This window comes from Anguilla anguilla, chromosome 2 (assembly GCF_013347855.1).
Source record: "Anguilla anguilla isolate fAngAng1 chromosome 2, fAngAng1.pri, whole genome shotgun sequence".
Lineage (NCBI taxonomy): Eukaryota > Metazoa > Chordata > Actinopteri > Anguilliformes > Anguillidae > Anguilla > Anguilla anguilla.
Genome location: NC_049202.1, coordinates 37515652 through 37535459, shown reverse-complemented (window position 1 = coordinate 37535459; position 19808 = coordinate 37515652). Strand labels below are relative to the sequence as shown.

The following is a 19808-nucleotide window of genomic DNA, read 5'->3' as shown; positions in this document are numbered from 1 at the left end:
AATAAACATCACCAATCAGTCAGTTACACACATTGACATTAATGAAACTGACTTCAGAGAGTCAATCACCAACAAACAGTGAGATAGATCACTTGTTAAACTGTATGTTGAAAAGTTACCATTAGCACTAGTACAAAGCAGCATGCATCACAAATAACACTGAAACACTATGCTGAAAGCCCTGGTGTGTGTTTGCACTGCACAGACGAGGGTGGGGCGTTGATGACTGTTTTCTCCGTGCTGACACATCCCCTGGGGAAGTGAGGCCAACTCTGCCATTTTGTCACCAGATCCAGAGACTTTTAGAGCTCCAGATATGTTAACAGCCATAGCTTGCAAGATTTGATTTTAAAACGATTAAAATACTGACATGCATTTTATTTTTTTAGCATACCAGGGTGCCAAAAAATGATGGGAAAAAAACAGCTATATTCCCTCTGGATTAACTATAACCCAAGACAAATTACTTTTGATTGAAGAGCAGACAGCACAGGCCCACTGCCCGTGGCACTGTCACACACATTCAATCTATCTCTCACTGGAGGTTCAGTAGGCCAACTCTGCCCCAGAAACTCGCAACTTTTAACTAATTTTCTTTTTTTTCCCTTTGCTTTTTGGGTTTCTTTTCTTAAGGTGTCAAGATGTAGTTCATTAAATCTGAGCAACTATAACACCTGGGTTACCCTCTTTATTTGTAATCCCACATCTGTTGGGCTGTAATCGTGTAATTGTGCGCGCCTGTGCGCGAGAGCGCGTGCATGTGCATGTGTATGTATTGGGGGCATGACGTGAGAGCTATCGTAACAAATGATAGCTCTTTCTTCAGGATTAAATTCAGCGTTTTTGTTGTTTGTCCGTCTTTAATTTAGCATGGTAAATACCATTCCGCTGGAACAGGAGGTACATTTTTAGAAACAGAAATTCTAAGTAGTGATGATAGATCTGGAGGTCTATTTTTATACTTGAGCCAAATGGTGCATGTGAGCAGGGATGAAAGTCATGCGCATCTGCCGAGAATTACGTTTAAGAGTATTCGGATTTCTGCCGCACGAGGGCGTACTGAAGCATAAAATAGAGCTACTGGGAGAGATTTCGCTTGGGATACTGGAAGGTGAAGTATTTCGTTTTAAAACCGATGTTTCATAACAGTTCCGTTATCAATCAACATTAGCTATCGTCTTCGTTTTGCCACAGAGACTATTTCTACTGGATGAACAAAAGAACAGTTTTTAAATTTTACATTTGTCATATATCTGTCTGTTTGGATATGTGTTATATTTAGCTAGAAACTAACATTTGAGCCAGAAATACCGATACACTGATTCGTCTGCCCACTGTCCGGCACCCCTAATTTTTTATTGTATGCATGAATTGTTCCACCTCCCAGATCGCTCACTGTCTGACGGTATCTCATGTCCTCTGATTGATCAAGACACCACATCTGACACATTTAAGCGAACCATGTCTGCCTAAGTTGAATACATTGAGAAAAGCAACACATGTTTGTGATTAATAATGTCAACCAATCAGCGGTCTCGACGAAAGCGTCATTAGTTTCCTGTTTTGTTCCCGGAAGTAGCTGTGATTGTGATGCGGTGATCAGGTGAGTTTCGAAATATTTTGTAGAAATATAATGTCGAAATAACAACACACGACGCTCTTTTCCAGCTAATAACGCATGTTACGGCGGCTCGGTCGATTTTGTTTGAGAAATTAGCCAGCCAGCAGTCTCGAAAAGTTGTCAGATGTGTTTTTTGAGCTGAGTAAAACTTGACCGCTGGGAGTCACCGACTTGTCAACAGCTAGCTGGCCAAGGCATTCACACAACTACTACAGTGAGTGTAAACCTGGCTAATAATAGTAGAGCTGTGTAAATTAGGCAGTGAACAACGTTAGCTGCTGTCGTTAGCTATGCGCCGTTTTGTTAAAATAGCGTGGATCCCCGTTGCATTTAGTGTTGCAAGACTGATGGCTAACTTGCTAACTACTTAACTTACCCATGGCATTATACGTTTTTGCATTATACGGATATCTAATGTTTTAAACAAAATCTAAACCATCCCCGCTCACAAATCGTTGGCTAAGGTCCGCAGTTAATTAAGTTATAAGGTCGGTCGCTAGCTAACTAAAGTATAAGTAAGGAAGACTGGCGTTAGCAATACTAGACTACATTCGGGCAATTTGTCCCGCATTTGCCGATTGAACAAATTGTGCTGTTCGCTTGAATGTGTGGTCAATACCGTGGGCTCAGTTTGATGGTAAACTCGAGTGCTGGAATACAGGCTGTTGTAGGTAAGCATTGGTTATTCGCTGGTGCGTGCTATCGCTTGATGGATCAGTGTCGGCGCTGGCTTTCCGTGTTAATTTGGATTGAATGTAAAGTAAATATCATGTTAAGAGCATGAAGTGGACACAGGCCGCCGTAATTTGAGTTGGCACAGTACAATTTGTTCTAATACTGTAGCTTATTCTTCTGCCTAGTTGGCTTTGCAGAAGTTAGGTCAGAATAGTGTTCACTGTGTGAACTGTGTTCTTGGCTAGAAATAGCTGTACAAAATAAGTATTGTACCTTACTGAACCTGTGTTTAGCAGTTGTCTATGACCATGAAAGGCACTTTTTGTACGTCGCTTTGGATGAAAGCGTCTGCCAAATGAATGTAATGTAATGTAATGTAATCTTCCACGTAGTAATTTCCTCATACCTGCCATGTTTGCTTTACTTTTGTCCGAAATAGCGTTCTCAAGGTTGTTGAGTTGTGCTAATCCACGGAGTTGTTTACTGGAGACTCTACCCCCCACTGCTCTTTTATTATCTGATGAGCTTATATCTGAATGTTAATAATTTGAATATATAATGATAGGAATATCTGAGTGTGTTTAATTTAGATGAAGATTCACACTTCATTTCAAGATGATTGAATCTCTGTTGTGCCTGATCTAAGCTGATTACCATGGTCCTCTTAATTGTAACTCCTGACCAGTAAAGGGGGGTGGGGAGGTTGGGTGGCAGAATGCTTGGTGTGAAGTTCTGGAGTGCTTTGTAAACGAGATTGCAAATGTTTGAAGGAGACTGCTCATTCAGACTCTCTTCTTTGGGCACGCTACATGCGGTGATCACTGGCAGTTGCAATTCTGCTGTTTTTTAAATTCAACGTTTTAACGTTGGACTCTTCTCTGTCTCCCTGCCTGTCCCTCCGCTTCTCCTGGGCCGTCCCGGTCCAGGTGGAACCCCCCCCACCCCCCATCTCTTTGTGTAGGAATGCCGAGCGGGGTGGAGTACGCCGAGTTCGGGGGCAGCCTCCCGGCCATCGCCTCCCTCAATGCCTCCTACTCGCAGGCCTCCCTGTCCCTCCCGTCGCCCTACTCTGTCTGCGCCCCCGGGGAGCGCAAGGCCATCTCCGACGTGCGCCGCACCTTCTGCCTCTTCGTCACCTTCGACCTGCTCTTCATCTCCCTGCTGTGGATCATCGAGCTCAACGTCAGTCCGCCATTTTTTTTGGGTTTCCCCCGGTCCCTGTCTGTGGGGTTTCCATCGCTTCCCTCTCTCCGCTAGTCCGTTCCTCAGCCGCCCCTTTTCCCGCCCTTTCGCCCTTCATAAGCCGTGATTTCGGCAGTATAGCGCAATATAATAAATGATAAATTTTACAGGTTGGGAGTTTTTCAAAGAAAATCTCCGTGATAAATCTTTAAGCAGTTAGTCATCTTTGTTGTTTGAGCACAAGACTGCTTTTTTTGGGGGGGTTTTTCTTCTTGTGCCCAAGGCGCGTAGTCTGCCCGTTTCGTTATTATGGATGTGTCATGTGTTCTGCGGGTATTTCTGCGTTTCTGTCGTTTGAGAACCTCGCAGCGGAATGGGCAGGGCTGCAGCCAGCTTCTTTCTCATTACGGTCTGTGCGTTTTGAGGAAGAACGCGGCTTGAGAAGAGAAGTCCCCACTGGGAAGTGGGTTCGACCGCTGCTTCCCCCCCCCCCCCCTTTCCGCGCACGTCCTCTTCCCTCCTCCGCCGAGCCGGTCCGCTGCGGTCGCTCTCTTTTCGGCTCTTCGGCGGGTCACATCCTCCCTCGTTCCCTCTCTCTCTCTCCCTACAGATCTCCAGTTCCATCTGGCAGAACCTGCAGAAGGAGGTGGTCCAGTACAAATTCGAGTCGTCCTTCTTCGACATCTTCGTGAGTGGACGCGCCTTCGTGAGGTTTCTCTCGCTGCCCGAATGCCGAGAACCTGTGTCGGGAAAAGTTAAATGGGGAACAAAGAAACCAATTGTGGTCGCCTCTCAGAGAAGCATTATTTTTAATGTGGTGCTTGGAGACGTGAACTCGAGTTGCGTAAGTGCATATTCTGAGTAAGAATCAAGGTCAAGTAAGAATAAAGACACGAGTGGAAAAATTGTGCAGTTTCACCCAATAGTGTGGGAAAAAACATGACTAAACAGAATAATTTTGTCCCATCTTTGCCAATTTGGACACAATTGATTATAACAGAAATAATCATGAAACAACATTATTGCTATTATAATTGCTTCATGGATTAAGTTCAAAGCAAAATTAGAGAAACTGAAAAAAAGTACTCAAAGGCCTAGATTGAGCACAAACGTGGAATTCAATAATGTTGAATATAGCAAACGTGTAATAACTGAATATTTAATGACCTTTCGCTTAAGTGTGAGTTGAAAGTGTTTGGGTGTGTAATGAACTGAAAGTCGCGCTGTGTCTCAGCTCCTGGCGGCGTTCCGCTTCCTGTGCCTGCAGCTGGGCTACGCGGCTTTCCGCCTGAGGCACTGGTGGGTCATCGCGGTAAGGACACGCTCGCTCGCCCGCGCACTCTCCACGCCCGCGCGCGGGATCACATGCTCCTGTTGTCGCCTTTCCCGGAGGTTACTGGTGTTAACTTCTCCATCTTTCTCTCTCTCTCTCTCTCTCTGCTTTGCTTTCTCCCTCGTTCTCTCTCCCTCCCAGATCACCACTCTGGTGACCAGTGCCTTCCTTGTCGCAAAAGTCATCATCTCCAACGTGAGTGAGCTGCTGCAGGATTCTTGCATTTGCTTTGTTTTCCACTGCCACACAACAGTCATCTGTGCTTTGCACGAGGTTACTCGGGCATGCAGTAACTCCCATACTCTCACATGCAGTTACTCACGTGTGCGGTTACTCAAATGTGTGGTTACTCACATGTGCAGTTACTCACGCAATGCAGTAAGTCCCATACTCTCGCATGCAGTTACTCACGTGTGCGGTTACTCAAATGTGCGGTTTCTCAAATGTGTGGTTACTCACGTGTGCAGTTACTCACGCAATGCAGTAAGTCCCATACTCTCGCATGCAGTTACTCACGCAATGCAGTAAGTCCCATACTCTCGCATGCAGTTACTCACGCGTGCAGTTACTCAAATGTGTGGCTACTCACGCGTGCGGTTACTCAATTGTGCGGTTACTCACGCATGCAGTTACTCAAATGTGCGGTTGCTCAGATATGCGGTTACTCTCAGATGCAGTTACTCACGCGTGCAGTTACTCAAATGTGCGGTTACTCACGTGTGCGGTTACTCACCCGTTTGGTTACTCTAATGTGTGGTTACTCACGCGTGTGTTAAATGTGCAGTACTACATTCATACGCTACATTCCCAAAGGTATGTGGACACCGAAACATCACACCCATATGTACTTGTTGAACATCTTGTTACAAAACCATAGGCATTAACATGGAGTTGGTCCCCCCTTTGCTGCTATAAGAAGGGAAGGCTTTCCACGGTAGATTTTGGAACATGGCTGTGGGGATTCGCTTCCATTCAGCCACAAGAGAATTGGTGAGGTTGGGCACTGATGTTGGGCATAAGGCCTGGTCCACAGTCTGCTACCCAATTCATCTTAAATGTGTTTGATGGGGTAGAGGCCAGGGCTCTGTGCAGGCCTGTCAAGTTCTTCTCCACCAAACTCCGCGAACCCTTCCTTTATGGACATTGCTTTGTGCGTGAGGGCATTGTCATGCTGAAACAGGAAAGAGCCTTCCCCAAAACGGTTGTCACGAAACCACACTGTTCCCGAATACCATTTATGCTGTAGCATTAAGATTTCCCTTCACTGGAACAAAGGTACTATGCATTTCACCAAACTCAGATTTGTCTGTCAGGGAGCCAGATAGTGAAACCTGATTCATCACTCCAGAGAACGCGTTTCCACTGCTCCACAGTCCGATGGCAGTGTGCTTTACATCACTCAGGCCGACGCTTGGCATTGTGATCTTAGGCTTGTGTATGGCTGCTCGGCCATGGAACCCATTTCGTGAAGCTCTTGATAAACAGTTCTTGTGCTGATGCCGTTTCCAGAGGTAGTTTGGAACTCTGTAGTGAGTGTTGCAACCGAGGACAGATGATTTTTATCTTTATTTACACGCTTCAGCGCTCAGCGGTCCCGTTCTGTGATCTTGTGTGGTCTACCGCTTTGCGGCTGAGCTGCTGCTGCTCCTGTACATTTCCACTTCACAATAACAGCGCTTACAGTTGCTCAGGGCGCTCTAGCAGGGTAGAAATTTGACAAACTGACTTGTTGAAAAGGTGGCATCCTATGGCAGTGCCACGTTGAAAGTCGCTGAGCTCTTCAGTACGACCCGCTCTGCCAGTGTTTGTTAATGGAGATTGCGTGGCTGTGTGCTTGATTTTGCTGAATAGCCAAAACCACTAAATAAAAGGGGTGTCCACGTACTTTTGGAAATGTAGTGTACCATGCTTATACCCTCCTCCCAGTGATGAGGATTCTCTCACAGTCCGTGAGCTGAAATGTTTTTCTCCAAATGGGGGAAGGGGAATAGTTTGTCATCGCCTCTAGACTTCCTTTTACTGCTCACACTTGCCCGTTTGCGCACACATCCCTCCCCCTCCCTCCTCCCTCTTTCCCTACCCTTTCTGACACGCTGCCGTCCTCCCACCGCAGCTCCTCTCCCAGAATGCCTTTGGCTACGTGCTGCCCATCACCTCCTTCGTGGTGGCCTGGCTGGAGACCTGGTTCCTGGACTTCAAAGTGCTCACCCAGGAGGCGGAGGATGAGAGGGGTGAGAGAGGAGGGGTCTGAACCCAGGGGTGGGGGGTGGGGGGTGGGGGGTGGGTGGTGGGGGGGAAGAGGGGTGTGAACCCAGGGCTGAAGGGGGTGGGGGGTGGGGAAGAGGGGTGTGAACCCAGGGACAGTGGGGAGGAGCGGAGGGGCTGTGGGGAAGGGAGGGGGAAGACAGGGGTGATAGATAAAGGAGAAGGGCAGGGGGATGGATAGATGGATGAAGGAGAAAAGCAGGGCAATGGATTGATGGATAAAGGGGAAAGGCAGAGGGATGGATAGATGGATAAAGCAGAAAGGCAGAGGGATGATAGATGGATAAAGAGAAGGGCAGAGGGATGGATAGATGGATAAAGCAGAAAGGCTGGGGGATGGATAAAGAGAAAGGCAGAGGGATGGATAGATGGATAAAGCAGAAAGGCAGAGGGATGGATAGATGGATAAAGCAGAAAGGCAGAGGGATGGATAGATGGATAAAGAGAAAGGCAGAGGGATGGATAGATGGATAAAGAGAAGGGCAGAGGGATGGATGGATAGATGGATGGATAAAGCAGAAAGGCAGAGGGATGGATAGATGGATAAAGCAGAAAGGCAGAGGGATGGATAGATGGATAAAGAGAAGGGCAGAGGGATGGATGGATAGATGGATGGATAAAGCAGAAAGGCAGAGGGATGGATAGATGGATAAAGAGAAGGGCAGAGGGATGGATGGATAGATGGATGGATAAAGCAGAAAGGCAGAGGGATGGATAGATGGATAAAGAGAAGGGCAGAGGGATGGATGGATAGATGGATGGATAAAGCAGAAAGGCAGAGGGATGGATAGATGGATAAAGAGAAGGGCAGAGGGATGGATGGATAGATGGATGGATAAAGCAGAAAGGCAGAGGGATGGATGGATAGATAAAGCAGAAGGGCAGAGGGATGGATAGATGGATAAAGAGAAGGGCAGAGGGATGGATAGATGGATAAAGAGAAAGGCAGAGGGATGGATAGATGGATAAAGCAGAAATGCAGAGTGATGGATAGATGGATAAAGCAGAAATGCAGTGATGGATGGATAGATGAAGAGAAGGGCAGAGGGACAGTAAGGAGGGGCGGGTGCTGAGCGGTGTGTTGTCTCCCCAGCGTACCTGGCAGCCATGTGCGTGTCGAGTGGGCGAGGGCCCCTGCTGTACCCGCGCGCTGTGTCTGACGGACAGTTCTACTCCCCACCCGAGTCCATGGCTGGTACTGCCACCTCTCAAACAGACACACGCACACACAAACACTCTCACCCAGACACGCACTGTCTCTCACTCACTCTCTTACTATACCTACACGCTCGCTCGTACATACACACACGCGCGCACTCACGCAGATACACACACACGCACACACACACACAAAAATACATACGCACACACACATTCGCACACGCACACACGCACACACACAAAAATACATACGCTCACGCATACATATTCACACATACACACACACACATACTCAGACATACATAGGCACACAGACACTCACACCGAACAAACAACCAACCAACCAACCAACCGCACTCACCACCGTCCAATACGCTAATTGACATGTTGCGGTTTGCATTTTCCAATGAATTTTACTGACAGTATATGTTCTCGGGGCGACTATTGTTTGGCTGCCTATGTGAACTAGCATCTTCTAATGCGCCGCAGCTGCCCCCGTTTAATACAGCTTTAGATGAAGCCCTTATGACCGCTCCCCTGTCCGCGCACCGGCTGGTCAGTTGTTGGCGGGTGATACGTGGGCTCTGTCGCCGACAGGTTCAGACGAGGAGCTGGACGAGGAAGGACTGGGCCGCAGAGCCATCACCGCTCAGGTGAGTCGCAGCCTGCGCCGCGCGCCCATTGGAGCTCGCGCCTGGCCCGTTAACCTCGTCCAATCGGACGGTGAGACCGCTCCGTGGGAGAACGAGCGTTCGTACCGGCACTTTGACGCGGCGAGCGTGTGTAGCTGATAGTGCGGCGAGCGTGTGTAGCTGAGACGGTGGAAACCGAGAGTGTGCGTTTGCCGCTCGGTGCGTTTGCATGTCAGCTGGCTCAAGCATCTCAGGCGCGCGTGAAAGAAATGTGCGCTAAAGAAGCGCTGGCATTATCACGCTTGTGATCTCCAGGGACGGTGCTGCGCCTGTTGCATCACAAGACCTCGTGATGTTATTGCTAGGTCATCGGCTTATTCAGCAGACCCTCGAATGCTGTTCTTCAGTTTTTTTTTTTCGTTTTTTTTTCCTTCGACAAGAAAGAAAATGAATTTCTCAGCCAGGCGTCGAAGGCGACACATTCCAGTAGTTTGTTTAGGCTCTGTGGACCTTTTGAAAGCGGAGTGCTTTCTTTTAGAGTGTAAATGTGTAGCTTGTGGTAACAGGGTGTTCAGTGAAGTCCTCCTCCCTCCCTTAACCCACTGTCCCCCCCCCCCCCCCCTCAGGAAAAAGAGTATGTGCGTCAGGGCCGGGAGGCCATGGCTGTGGTGGAACAGATACTGGCTCAGGAGGAGAACTGGAAGTTTGAGAAGAACAATGTGAGTGTGCTGTTGGGCAGCGAGTGCCGTCACATGTTTAACGCCCTCAAAGCGAGGCTTACTACTTTGTGAAATAGAAGTTTGCTCAAATCTTTTTGCTCATGTACTTGTGAAATGTTCTTATTTCCATGGGAATGTGTATGACGGCTGTCGCATTCGTGGACAGGAGCTGGGTGATTCCGTGTACACCCTTGAGATCCCTTTCCATGGCAAGACCTTCATCCTGAAGGTACCATATCCTGTTGTATCATGGGACATGTAGTTCTCTTATTTCTGTCCACTCTATGTATTTCTGCTTATGAGAGCACTTTTGAGCTGGATGTGATTCCTGACTGATATGTGTATGTCTCCCAGGCCTTCATGCAGTGCCCAGCTGAGCTTGTGTACCAAGAGGTCATTCTGCAGCCTGAGAAGATGGTCCAATGGAACAGAACCATCTCGGGTTGCCAGGTGTGTTTGCGCTCTGCATACTTCCATCCCCCTCTCCTTAGCAGTGTAGTTTAGGGCTGCGTCTTTATTTTTTGTCATTGCGATATGAATTTCCACAATAAAGGGCTGCGATATCAGAATTTGGCATATTGGTACAAGCCATGTTAATCTCAATCCGCAATGCGCTCTTCTTTTTCTTGGCAATGCAATCCGTACAGCCTAATTTATACAAAACTGATGCATTGTCAAGTGAAAACGTGTCGACCGAAACTTGTCGTGCACCTCTAGAAGTTTAAAAACTATCAGAATAAAAACGAAAGTACAGTATGTGCGATGCTGGGATGGATGCACTTATGCAAGTCACTCAACTGGTTGGCCGACATCGTAAAATATTTGAAATGTGTGAAAGTCTTCATCCCATCCAGCTTTTCATTCATCTGCTTAACCAGAACATATTTGCCATGACTTCCGCTCGTTTGCTTTATGGGACAGACGCACAACCTTCTTTTAACAAAAGTAGAATTAAAACTTATTTCTCCTCTAAAATTTCAGTCATTTCACTGGGAGCCTGCAATTTTTCCACAAATGTAAACGAATGTCAGGAGTTTGGGGCCTCGTTACCATAGAGATAACCAAACCCACCCTGCAGGCATTTGCTGAAGTGTACACACTACTTGGCCGAGGGCGGCAGTGTAGTATAATGGACAAGAAACTGGTCTTGTAACCTAAAGGTTGTAGGTTTCGTTCCCGGATAGGACACTGCTATACCCTTGGGCAAGGTACTTAGCCTGCATTGCTTCAACATATATCCAACTGTATAAATGGATGCAGTGTAAATGATATGTGAAAATATTGAGTAAGTCGCTTTGGATAAGAGCGTCTGCTAAATGCCTATAATGTGATGTACTTGGCCAAGGATATGGTGCCAATTTATACTGTTGGCAAAGAAGGCTTTGTGAGCCTTTTATAGAAGTTACTGTACATAAAGTTGCACTCCCTGAAATGTATGATTAATGCCAGAGATTGCATAAAATTGAACCTGAATTGAATTATTTTGCTTCTATGACGGATCTTTGTAGTAGTTTGTTTAGGAGAGATTATTATTTTTTTTTTTTTTTTTTTTGCGATAAGAACCAAAAGAAGGTTGCACTCAAAGTGGCAGTCAAATACATATATATGTAATTCTGTACTCCTGGGCCCAATGCGATTTGTAGTTCAGCTCTACTCGATCACTGAACCAGTCTCCGCAGGTCCAAGCATAGCACGGACCATCATCAGGGTTCGTACGGTCATGAAAAACCTGGAAAAGTCATTGAAATTTAAAATGAAATTTCCAGGCCCTGGAAAAGTTATGGAAAATAATATTTTTTGAAAAGTAATGGAAACACAGATAAAGTTACATCAAATATAATTACTAATTAATCCAATCATAAAAATAGTATGTATAGTAATAAAACGTAAATTGGCACGTAACCTTCGCGGTACTTTGGTGGTGTGAGAAGTTAATTCGGTCTGGCTCAGTCTGTTTACAGGCACGCCCAACAGGCACGCTTCTGCTAATGTAACAGTTAGTTAACGTAGGCCCTACTGTGCCGACAATATGCCAGGGAAGTGCAGCTTCAATAATATATCAGGGCTTGAAATTAACTTTTTTACTTCGTAAACTGTCAGGCCTGAAATGTGTCGACTCTTCAAGGAATTGCGTGTTATGCATTCAAACGACAAAGCGCTTCTCGTCACATTAATACCGCTAATTATATCAACTGCCGGTAAACTGCATCGGAGAAATTAGCTGTTTCAACCGGGTCGCTACACAAAACACTAAGTTAACGTTTAAAAAAAATGCCGTAATCGTTCGCTTCAACTTTTCAGCTTTCGATAACGCTAATAAATTGAACATAAACTTTTGTCTTCAGGTAACATTAGTTAACGCGTTAAGCTCTCTGTGTCGCGTGACAGTGGAGTGCAGCGAAAGGAAGTGATTGAAGGCTAATATTAACCAATTTAAAATCAGCATTAAAGGTAAGAATGTCAAGCTCACGATTGATTAGATGGGTCACCGTCAGCTCACAAGGCACATATTGAGTGTACTAACTAGCGGATGTACAGAGAAAGACGTTCGACTGGAAAAAGAAAAAAAAGGTCGCACCAGAACAATTATTTGCACTCGCACAAATGCTCCCAATTATATTTCGAGGTCGCACAGATTAAATTTCGGGAGCATATGCAACCAAATTGGTCGCAATTTCGAGCCCTGTTTGAGACATTGACAAAAATGTTAAACTATTCGAATTAAAATATGAGAGAATGTATCTAAGTGTGTCTGTGTGGTGTTTATTTGTTTTAGAGAGGCACCATATGTTTCGGATGCAGACCTAATTTTACTTAGTGTTACAATAAATCATTTTAAATCGTCCCGCTGAGATAAAGTCATTTGTTTTGGTCATGGAAATTCAGTTAAAGGTTGTGGAGAAGTCATGGAAAAGTCATTGAAAATCATTGGTAAAAAAAAGTGTATGAACCCTGATCGTGCACCGAGTCCTTCGTACAGGATCGCTCTGCGGGTTTGCGTTTCGCCAGATTCGGCTGATTTCTCTGTGTAAAGCCCTTTCCCTCCGCCCCTCAGATCCTGCAGCGGGTGGATGACAACACGCTGGTGTCGTACGACGTCTCCTCGGGCGCTGCGGGCGGCGTGGTTTCGCCCAGGTAACCTCCCGTCCGGGCCGGGTCAGACGTCGAATTTCCGCTAGGTGCATTCCGGCGAGGTCACGAGTCAGTAGCTCCTCTCTCCCCTCATAAAGTGCACACTGTGTGTCCTGACAGGGCTGTGTGAGCAAGTATAAACCATCACTCGCACGCTACTTGGGTAGTGAGGAAGATTTCTGAAAACTTTGATTGGTTTTAAGCACTGAATTGATTATCAGACCTGCGATTATTCTTATCGGTGTGCGATAAAGGCCTGATTTGTGACCATCACAATCGCTCCCTGAAGAAGGCCGCCCAGTTGAAACTTGTTTGAGGGACCTGTTTAACCGGTTCCTTTATAAAAAACAAAAACAATGTGTAATTAAGATGCGAAACTTGGCCTTCGTCTTGTTGATTAATGGGAGTGGCAACTATTCTCCACTTACCTTTCACTTTAAAATTCCTTTTGCATACAGTGCTATTGCGCATGTTGCCCTATTATTATGCGTGTATAATTAATTGCAATGGATGGTACGTAATGTTTTAGGGAATCGAGGATGTATTATGCGGTACTTTGCTACATTTATACATTGATCTCAATGCTCCGCCATTGTGGAGTATTCCAGCTCGCTGTACGTCTTTACTTCAGCTGATCTGTCTGCACGATCCAGAGCGATGTTTGTTTTGAAAACCACTTCTGCATGTGAAAGTGTCACTGGTGACAAAGCTGAGAATTCCCTTGCAGCGAGGGAAATGTAATTCATTACTCTGGAGTAATGAAAAGCAGCAGTCATGGAATCCTTTTTCCAGTACATTTGTCCTGCTTTCAAGTTTTTTGGGGCAGCACAGTACAAAAAAGATTTTTGCTGGAGTTGGTAGTTAGTTGATGGCTAATTCCCCAAACTCAAGCGAGCTTGCCTGCTTCCACACAACTCGTCTTGGTTACGTGGGGGTAGCGGTACATTACATCACATTTATTTGGCGGGCGCTTTTATCCAAAGCGACGTACAGTAAGTGCAGTCCGAAGGTCACTGCAAGAACTACAAAACACAGGTTCGATAAGGTATAATGCTCATTGTGTAACAGTTATTCATTGCCATGTACGGAGTAAGTCCAGTTCTCACAGTTAGCACAGGCTAGGTCAGAGAGTAACGTTAGTCAATCTGGTAGACATGACAAGGAGTTACAACATTAAGATATGTTGGGCAGCAGTGTAGTATAATGTGTGAGGAGCTGGTCTTGTAACCTAAAGTTCTCTGATTCCAATCCCATTGCATTGCTTCAGCATATATACAGCTGTATAAATGGATGCAGTGTAAATGCTGTGTAAGAAGTTGTGTAAGTTGCTCTGGATAAGAGCGTCTGCTAAATGACTGTAATGTAATGTAAAGATATCATATCAGAAAGATCGCTGATAGGGCCAGGGCCTACCCCGGTATGCCTGGCGGTAGTGCGCGCGTGACAGAGAATCTGGCTACGCCGCGGCGTACGGTCATTCAGGTGAACATTCACAGGAACACCGCAATGCTAACAGACGGCTTGCATAAACACCTCTCTCCCCCCCCCCCCCCCGTCGTTCAGGGACTTTGTGAACGTGAGGCGGGTGGAGCGCCGGAGGGACTGCTACGTTTCCGCGGGGATGGCCACCTGCCACGAAGCCAAGCCCCCGCACAGCCGCTGCGTCAGGTGAGCCTCGCGCCGCGCGCCTCTGCCGGTGGGAAAGTGAATGCGGTCGCGCAGCTTCGGATCGAGCCTTCGTAAGTCATCTTGACGCGGAGGTATTGCGCAAATTTGAAGTATGCTAGTAGTGTGCTACGCGCGCTATATTTAGCCGCTGCAATTCAGGTTCTGCGTCTGTTTGGCTTAGTGAAGTGTTTTGTGCCAAGTTAAACCACCTCCAGACATTTCACCTCGAGGATTAATTTATCTCACAATTTAAACTCGTACTCTTGATTCAAACAGAAACAGTTTTATTGGTACTGATTAAAATCAAACTGGGTTGTAGAAAGTATTAGGGGACTTAAAACTAGCTTAAAATTGACTTTATATTAACAGTTAATTCATGTTGATGTCAGTGTCCCTCTGTGACTCCACCTCCTCAACACCACAGAATGCCACCATTTCCTAGCTTATCCATGACTGAAAAATGTCTGTAGAAGTGACTTAGTTTGTATCAAAGTTTTTCAGTTGTCATAGTGCAGATTTTTTAAATTAATGTAGATTGGCACAATAATACATTTAAAGCGCTATTCCCCCCAAAAATCAAAATTGATGGATAATTTTATACGTCAAGTCTTGTGCGTCAAGTCTTCTTGATCCATCCAGATGTGTGTTTTTTGCATTACAATGAGAGCTGTTGGCCATACGGAATTCAATGGTCAAAAATGCTGCACAATCAAACTATGCAAAACTCACCATATAGGCTTCAGTCCAGCCCATTTTGCTACGTAATACCATAATGATCATTTAATATGAAATAATAATAATTTAAAAGATGTTTTCCAAATGCAAATTTGTTGTGACATAGCTGCTGTGGTTTACACCCTTTCCCAGAATGCACTCTGAGACCTTTCACATGCAGCTTTAACGTGCCGTTCACGGGCAGCCGATCGACCAGTGGGAGAGTTATGACATGCAGACCCCTAATGGACTAAACCCTCCCATACCCCGGGCGACCCAATCGGCAATTGCGCATCGCCCTATGGAGCTATCGGCCACAGTCTGCACTGGCACGGGCCAGATTTGAATCGAGACCGTTTGGGGCTCGTCCGTGCACTGCAGCGTGGTGCCTTAACCGAATCTGCCACCCAGCAGCCCCTGCCAGAGGCACTCTAGAGGAACCGAAGCTCCGCCGTGCTCACTGGCCATCTAAGACTAAACTGCATGCAGTGATTCTGTTCAGCTGTGAAATCTAAAGAGGTCCTGGTAGATAAGCATCCATCGGGGAAGCGAACGATTTGATATCACGATATCAAGTGCAAAATAATCCGCTCTTTTGTGAGCTCCTGATCACGAAAAGGGACAGTCAGTTCTCACGTTCCCATGGAAACGAGGACACTTGAGTTACACGAGCAACAAAAAAATTTTTTGGGCGCACTCATATTTCACAGAATAATAGCTCTCGCAGTGACAGGGAAAGTGCTGTGTCGTGTTATACGCGCTCACGCACCGCACTTGCATTGTCCCTCTCAACCATCCAGTTTTCCTCTTCAGCCAGTATCTGTTCCACCACGGACATCGCCACCGAGCCCGGCCCTGATTCTGAATTTCATTACTCACTGCATTACCTTCAAATTTTGCTAACATTGTCATTGGCAGTTCTGTCAAACAAGAGTAACTTCCAAAGACATTGTGTGTAATCTATGAAGATTATTTGCATTTAGTCGTTGATTTAAACGTTTTGAACTGCATTTTTGTGCCCATTGGATTCCATGTTTTTTTCTGATCTCAGGGCACATGTTGAAACTAAATTAGGGATGTTCATGGGGGGGGGGGGGGGGGGGGGGACTGTAGGAATTAATCAATAACACTCAATTTAAGTATTAAATTATGAAGTGTTGATTTTTGGCTGGAATGTCACCTCAAGGGCTTGTGTAATGTTCTTGTGGTCCATTCTGATCCAGAGGAGAGAACGGTCCCGGAGGCTTCGTGGTGCTCAAGTCCAACAGTAACCCGTCTGTGTGCACCTTCGTCTGGATCCTCAACACAGATCTCAAGGTAGAACACAGAGTCTGCTTTTCTGAACTCGGCTCGATCTCACTGCTGTCCGCACCTCTCTACATGTAGTTCATTATGTTCCTACCATGGGTGTTTCAATAAGTTTTATGAACACTGAGGTCAGTATTCACAAAGCCTGTTGAAGTGGGGAGTCCTGTTCTAGAGTCAGCGTCGGTCTGTTCATTTGAATGAGGTTACAAAGACGAGTGTTCCTGGTTACTGACCCCAGATCAGGGCTCCTGCTCTGGGAGAGTTTAGTGAATGTGGGTCTGAATTTTTATTACACATTTTTTGCCGCAGTGCCTTCTTGTTCTTGGTTTGTCCATTTGATGACTCAATCGTTTTGGTGAGAAAACGAGTTTAATCCCTTTCTGTCCTCCGCTCTCTCCTCCGCCAGGGCCGACTACCGCGGTACCTCATCCACCAGAGCCTGGCGGCCACCATGTTTGAGTTCGTCTCCCACCTGCGCCAGAGGATCAGCGACCTGCGCCCGTCTCTGCGGTAGAGAGCGCGCGGTCCGCTCTGCTCACGGGCGCACAGCGCCCCTCCCTGGACGGGAGGAGAAACTACGACGCCCGGAACTTTTGGTGCGGTTATATAGAAAAGTGCTAGGGACCTTGAAGAAGTGCTAGGGACCTTAAACTTGAACTCGAACTCAACCTCACCTGCCCCCCCAAACAGATTAAGCTGGACTTTTATCTGTCAGTCTACACATGAATAATTGAAATCTCAAAAGAAGGATGAAACTAAGGAGCTTTCCAGGGGCTCGTGCTCGCGCGCACACACGGTTTCCCCGCAGCCTGTGCCATATTTTTTTCCCCTCGCTCTCGACCCTTAATGTGGTGAGAAGGACGGTCTTCTCCCCTCTGATACGAGCCTTTCTGTGCGTACGAATGTTACACACGCGGACGCTCGCTAGCCCTGGACCTGGACTCAGTAATGTTAGGAATGATGGCCGATACCGGGCCAGACTAGACTGAATGCCCAGTCGATTTGTTTATATCGCCGCGCGGCGAAACGCAACTAATGAAGACTTCACCGGCGCCCGGCTTGCTCTAACCCTGCATGTTACCGAGCGATCGGCGACCATTTTCCCTCGTCTTAACGCGGCCCTGCCTGCTCGTCCGACTGCTCGCCTCCATCGCTGACCGACGCTATGCATGAACAGTAGAGTACACTAATCCTTGCACATACGCCCCCCCCCGCCCCCCCTCGACAGCTCACTGTGATGGAGGAGGCGGTTGACGCAGGTGTGGGGTGGAGCCTTAATCTGTGAACCAACATTGCCTGATGGTAGCTTTTTTATTTCCTAATATCATTTTGCTTCTGTTTCTTTTTTTTTTTGTTGTTGCCAAAATCATGTGTTGCATTCATTGCTTAATTGTTTGTACATTTGTTCTATTTTTACAGTGATTTGAGTCACTTTGAATAATGCACATAGCTCACGTGGGGGTAATGGAGTATAAGGCACATTTTGTTTTTTTTGTTCTTCTTAGTTTTTTTGCATTGTTGTATTTTATTTGAGCCCATGTCAGCCCCATCAGGTTTTAAAGGGCCTAAAATGAAATGAATAATAAAAGTCTGTCAGATTACTATTTCACGTGACTGTCGTTTCTGTTGGCTCGGTTATGTAATAGGGCGATGTTTACCTCTTGGGTGCTGTGTTCATAAGCAGTTCCTGAAACTCTCCGATCGATCTGCTGTCCCTGTTTTACAAACTTTCTAGTAATTTCAGCATTGGAAGAGCTAGTCTTCATTTCAAATGTTATCTAAGGATTTGGACATCCATTGTGGAGATTTAATCTAGTATGCGTTATCAATTGATAGTTTTTTCCACATAAATTTGCTTGATATAAAAGGACAAATTGGCATCTTTTGCATATTCAAGACTTTATAAGGACATTCTTGCAGTGGGTCGAATATAGGACAATGAACAATCAATTGAATGTTATTGGATCACAAATTTACACTCCAACCAATGTTCTGATGTGCACTCACTGGCCACTTTATTAGGTACACCTTGCTAGTACAGGGTTGGTCTTCTGCTGATGTAGCCCATATGCTTCAAGGTTCGACATGTTGTGCATTCAGAGATGCTCTTCTGCATACCTCGGTTGTAACGAGTGGTTGTTTGAGTTACTGTTGCCTTTCTATCAGCTCGAACCAGTCTGGCCATTCTCCTCTGACCTCTGCCATAAACATGGCATTTTCGCCCAGAGAACTGGATATTTTCTCTTTTTCTGACCATTCTCTGTAAACCCTGGAGATGGTTGTGCGTGAAAATCCCAGTAGATCAGCAGTTTCTGAAATACTCAAACCAGCCCATCTAGCACCAACAACCATGCCACATTCAAAGTCACTTAAATCACCTTTCTTCCCCATTCTGATGCTTGGTTTGAACTTCAGCAGATCGTCTTGATCATGTCTACATGCAGTTGAACAGGTGTACCTAATAAAGTGGCCAGTGAGTGTATAATGAGAAATATAGGATGATTCTGAATTGTTTTGTAGTTTTGTACTACTTTAACTACTCTAATACTTTGACAGTTCATATCCTTCAGTCAACTCAGTTTATCACCATGGGTTGTATCTCTTTTGTGAAGTCTATGCGTAATACATGTGAAGTTTCACACAGACTGCGACAGGGGTGTTGCCAGTCTCTTCAGCGATATGTAAAAATCTGTTCAGTCCTGTTTACATCTTACAGGAGCAAGAAGAGCTTTCAATTGCTGATATTATGCGAATGAATTTCGATGTAACCAACTGCCACCGGTTTTGTTCCTTCAAGCTGAGCTTTGGAATGTGCAGGGAGTCCTGCCAGATATCTCTGCTTTCTTCATTGCAACCCCCTCTAACGGTGATGAGTAATAAGTTGTCTCCTTGATTACATTGCGTAGTCCACGCCTTCGGTTGTAGCCTAATTGCTATCAGTGACTTCTGACTCAAACACCCCCCCCCCCCCCAAAATAAAAAATATATATTAGGAGGCCAACCAGAGAACCCCCAATGACACCCTTGTTCTTTCAGCACACCCTCCCACCCTCACTCCTGATGATAGTGCTGCTGCTGTAAGTGTTAATGGGGCTTTGAGTGCTGAAGGCCTTGGGGTTAGGTTCCTCTCGTCTTGTGATTGCACAGGGTGGCCACACAATAAGAGCTACCCTTTCTGCAAGTCTCCCAGATAATTACTGTATTCTTCGCATTTTCTTTTTTTAGTCTCTCTCTTTCTCTCTCTGTCTGTCTCTCTTGCTCTCTCTCTCCCTCAAACTTGTGTGACAGACTGACTTCGTCCTCTTTCCCTGAGTCAGTCTGAAAATATGAACTCCGATGGTATTATAAAAAGGCTGTTAACCGGCTGTTTCATAATTTAAAGCTGTTTTTAAAAAAAA

At 45.9% G+C, this 19808-nt stretch overlaps 1 protein-coding gene across 2 annotated transcripts; it reads left to right on the top strand.

The window, feature by feature from the left end:
- The first annotated feature begins 1524 nt into the window (after positions 1 to 1524).
- Positions 1525 to 18014, top strand: stard3 (StAR-related lipid transfer (START) domain containing 3). 2 transcript variants are annotated; one of them, XM_035406838.1, is made up of 15 exons: positions 1525 to 1603; positions 3223 to 3478; positions 4089 to 4166; positions 4713 to 4790; positions 4953 to 5006; positions 6925 to 7042; positions 8170 to 8271; positions 8835 to 8890; positions 9496 to 9588; positions 9755 to 9817; positions 9943 to 10038; positions 12644 to 12723; positions 14284 to 14388; positions 16326 to 16419; positions 16817 to 18014. In XM_035406838.1, exons 2-15 carry the CDS (start codon positions 3260 to 3262, stop codon positions 16922 to 16924), a joined length of 1344 nt encoding a protein of 447 aa, XP_035262729.1. In that variant the 5' UTR covers positions 1525 to 1603; positions 3223 to 3259; the 3' UTR covers positions 16925 to 18014. The 2 variants fall into 2 exon arrangements, with proteins under 2 accessions (XP_035262729.1, XP_035262730.1); XM_035406839.1 differs by lacking the exon at positions 1525 to 1603 and adding an exon at positions 1649 to 1835.
- Positions 18015 to 19808: the final 1794 nt, after the last annotated feature.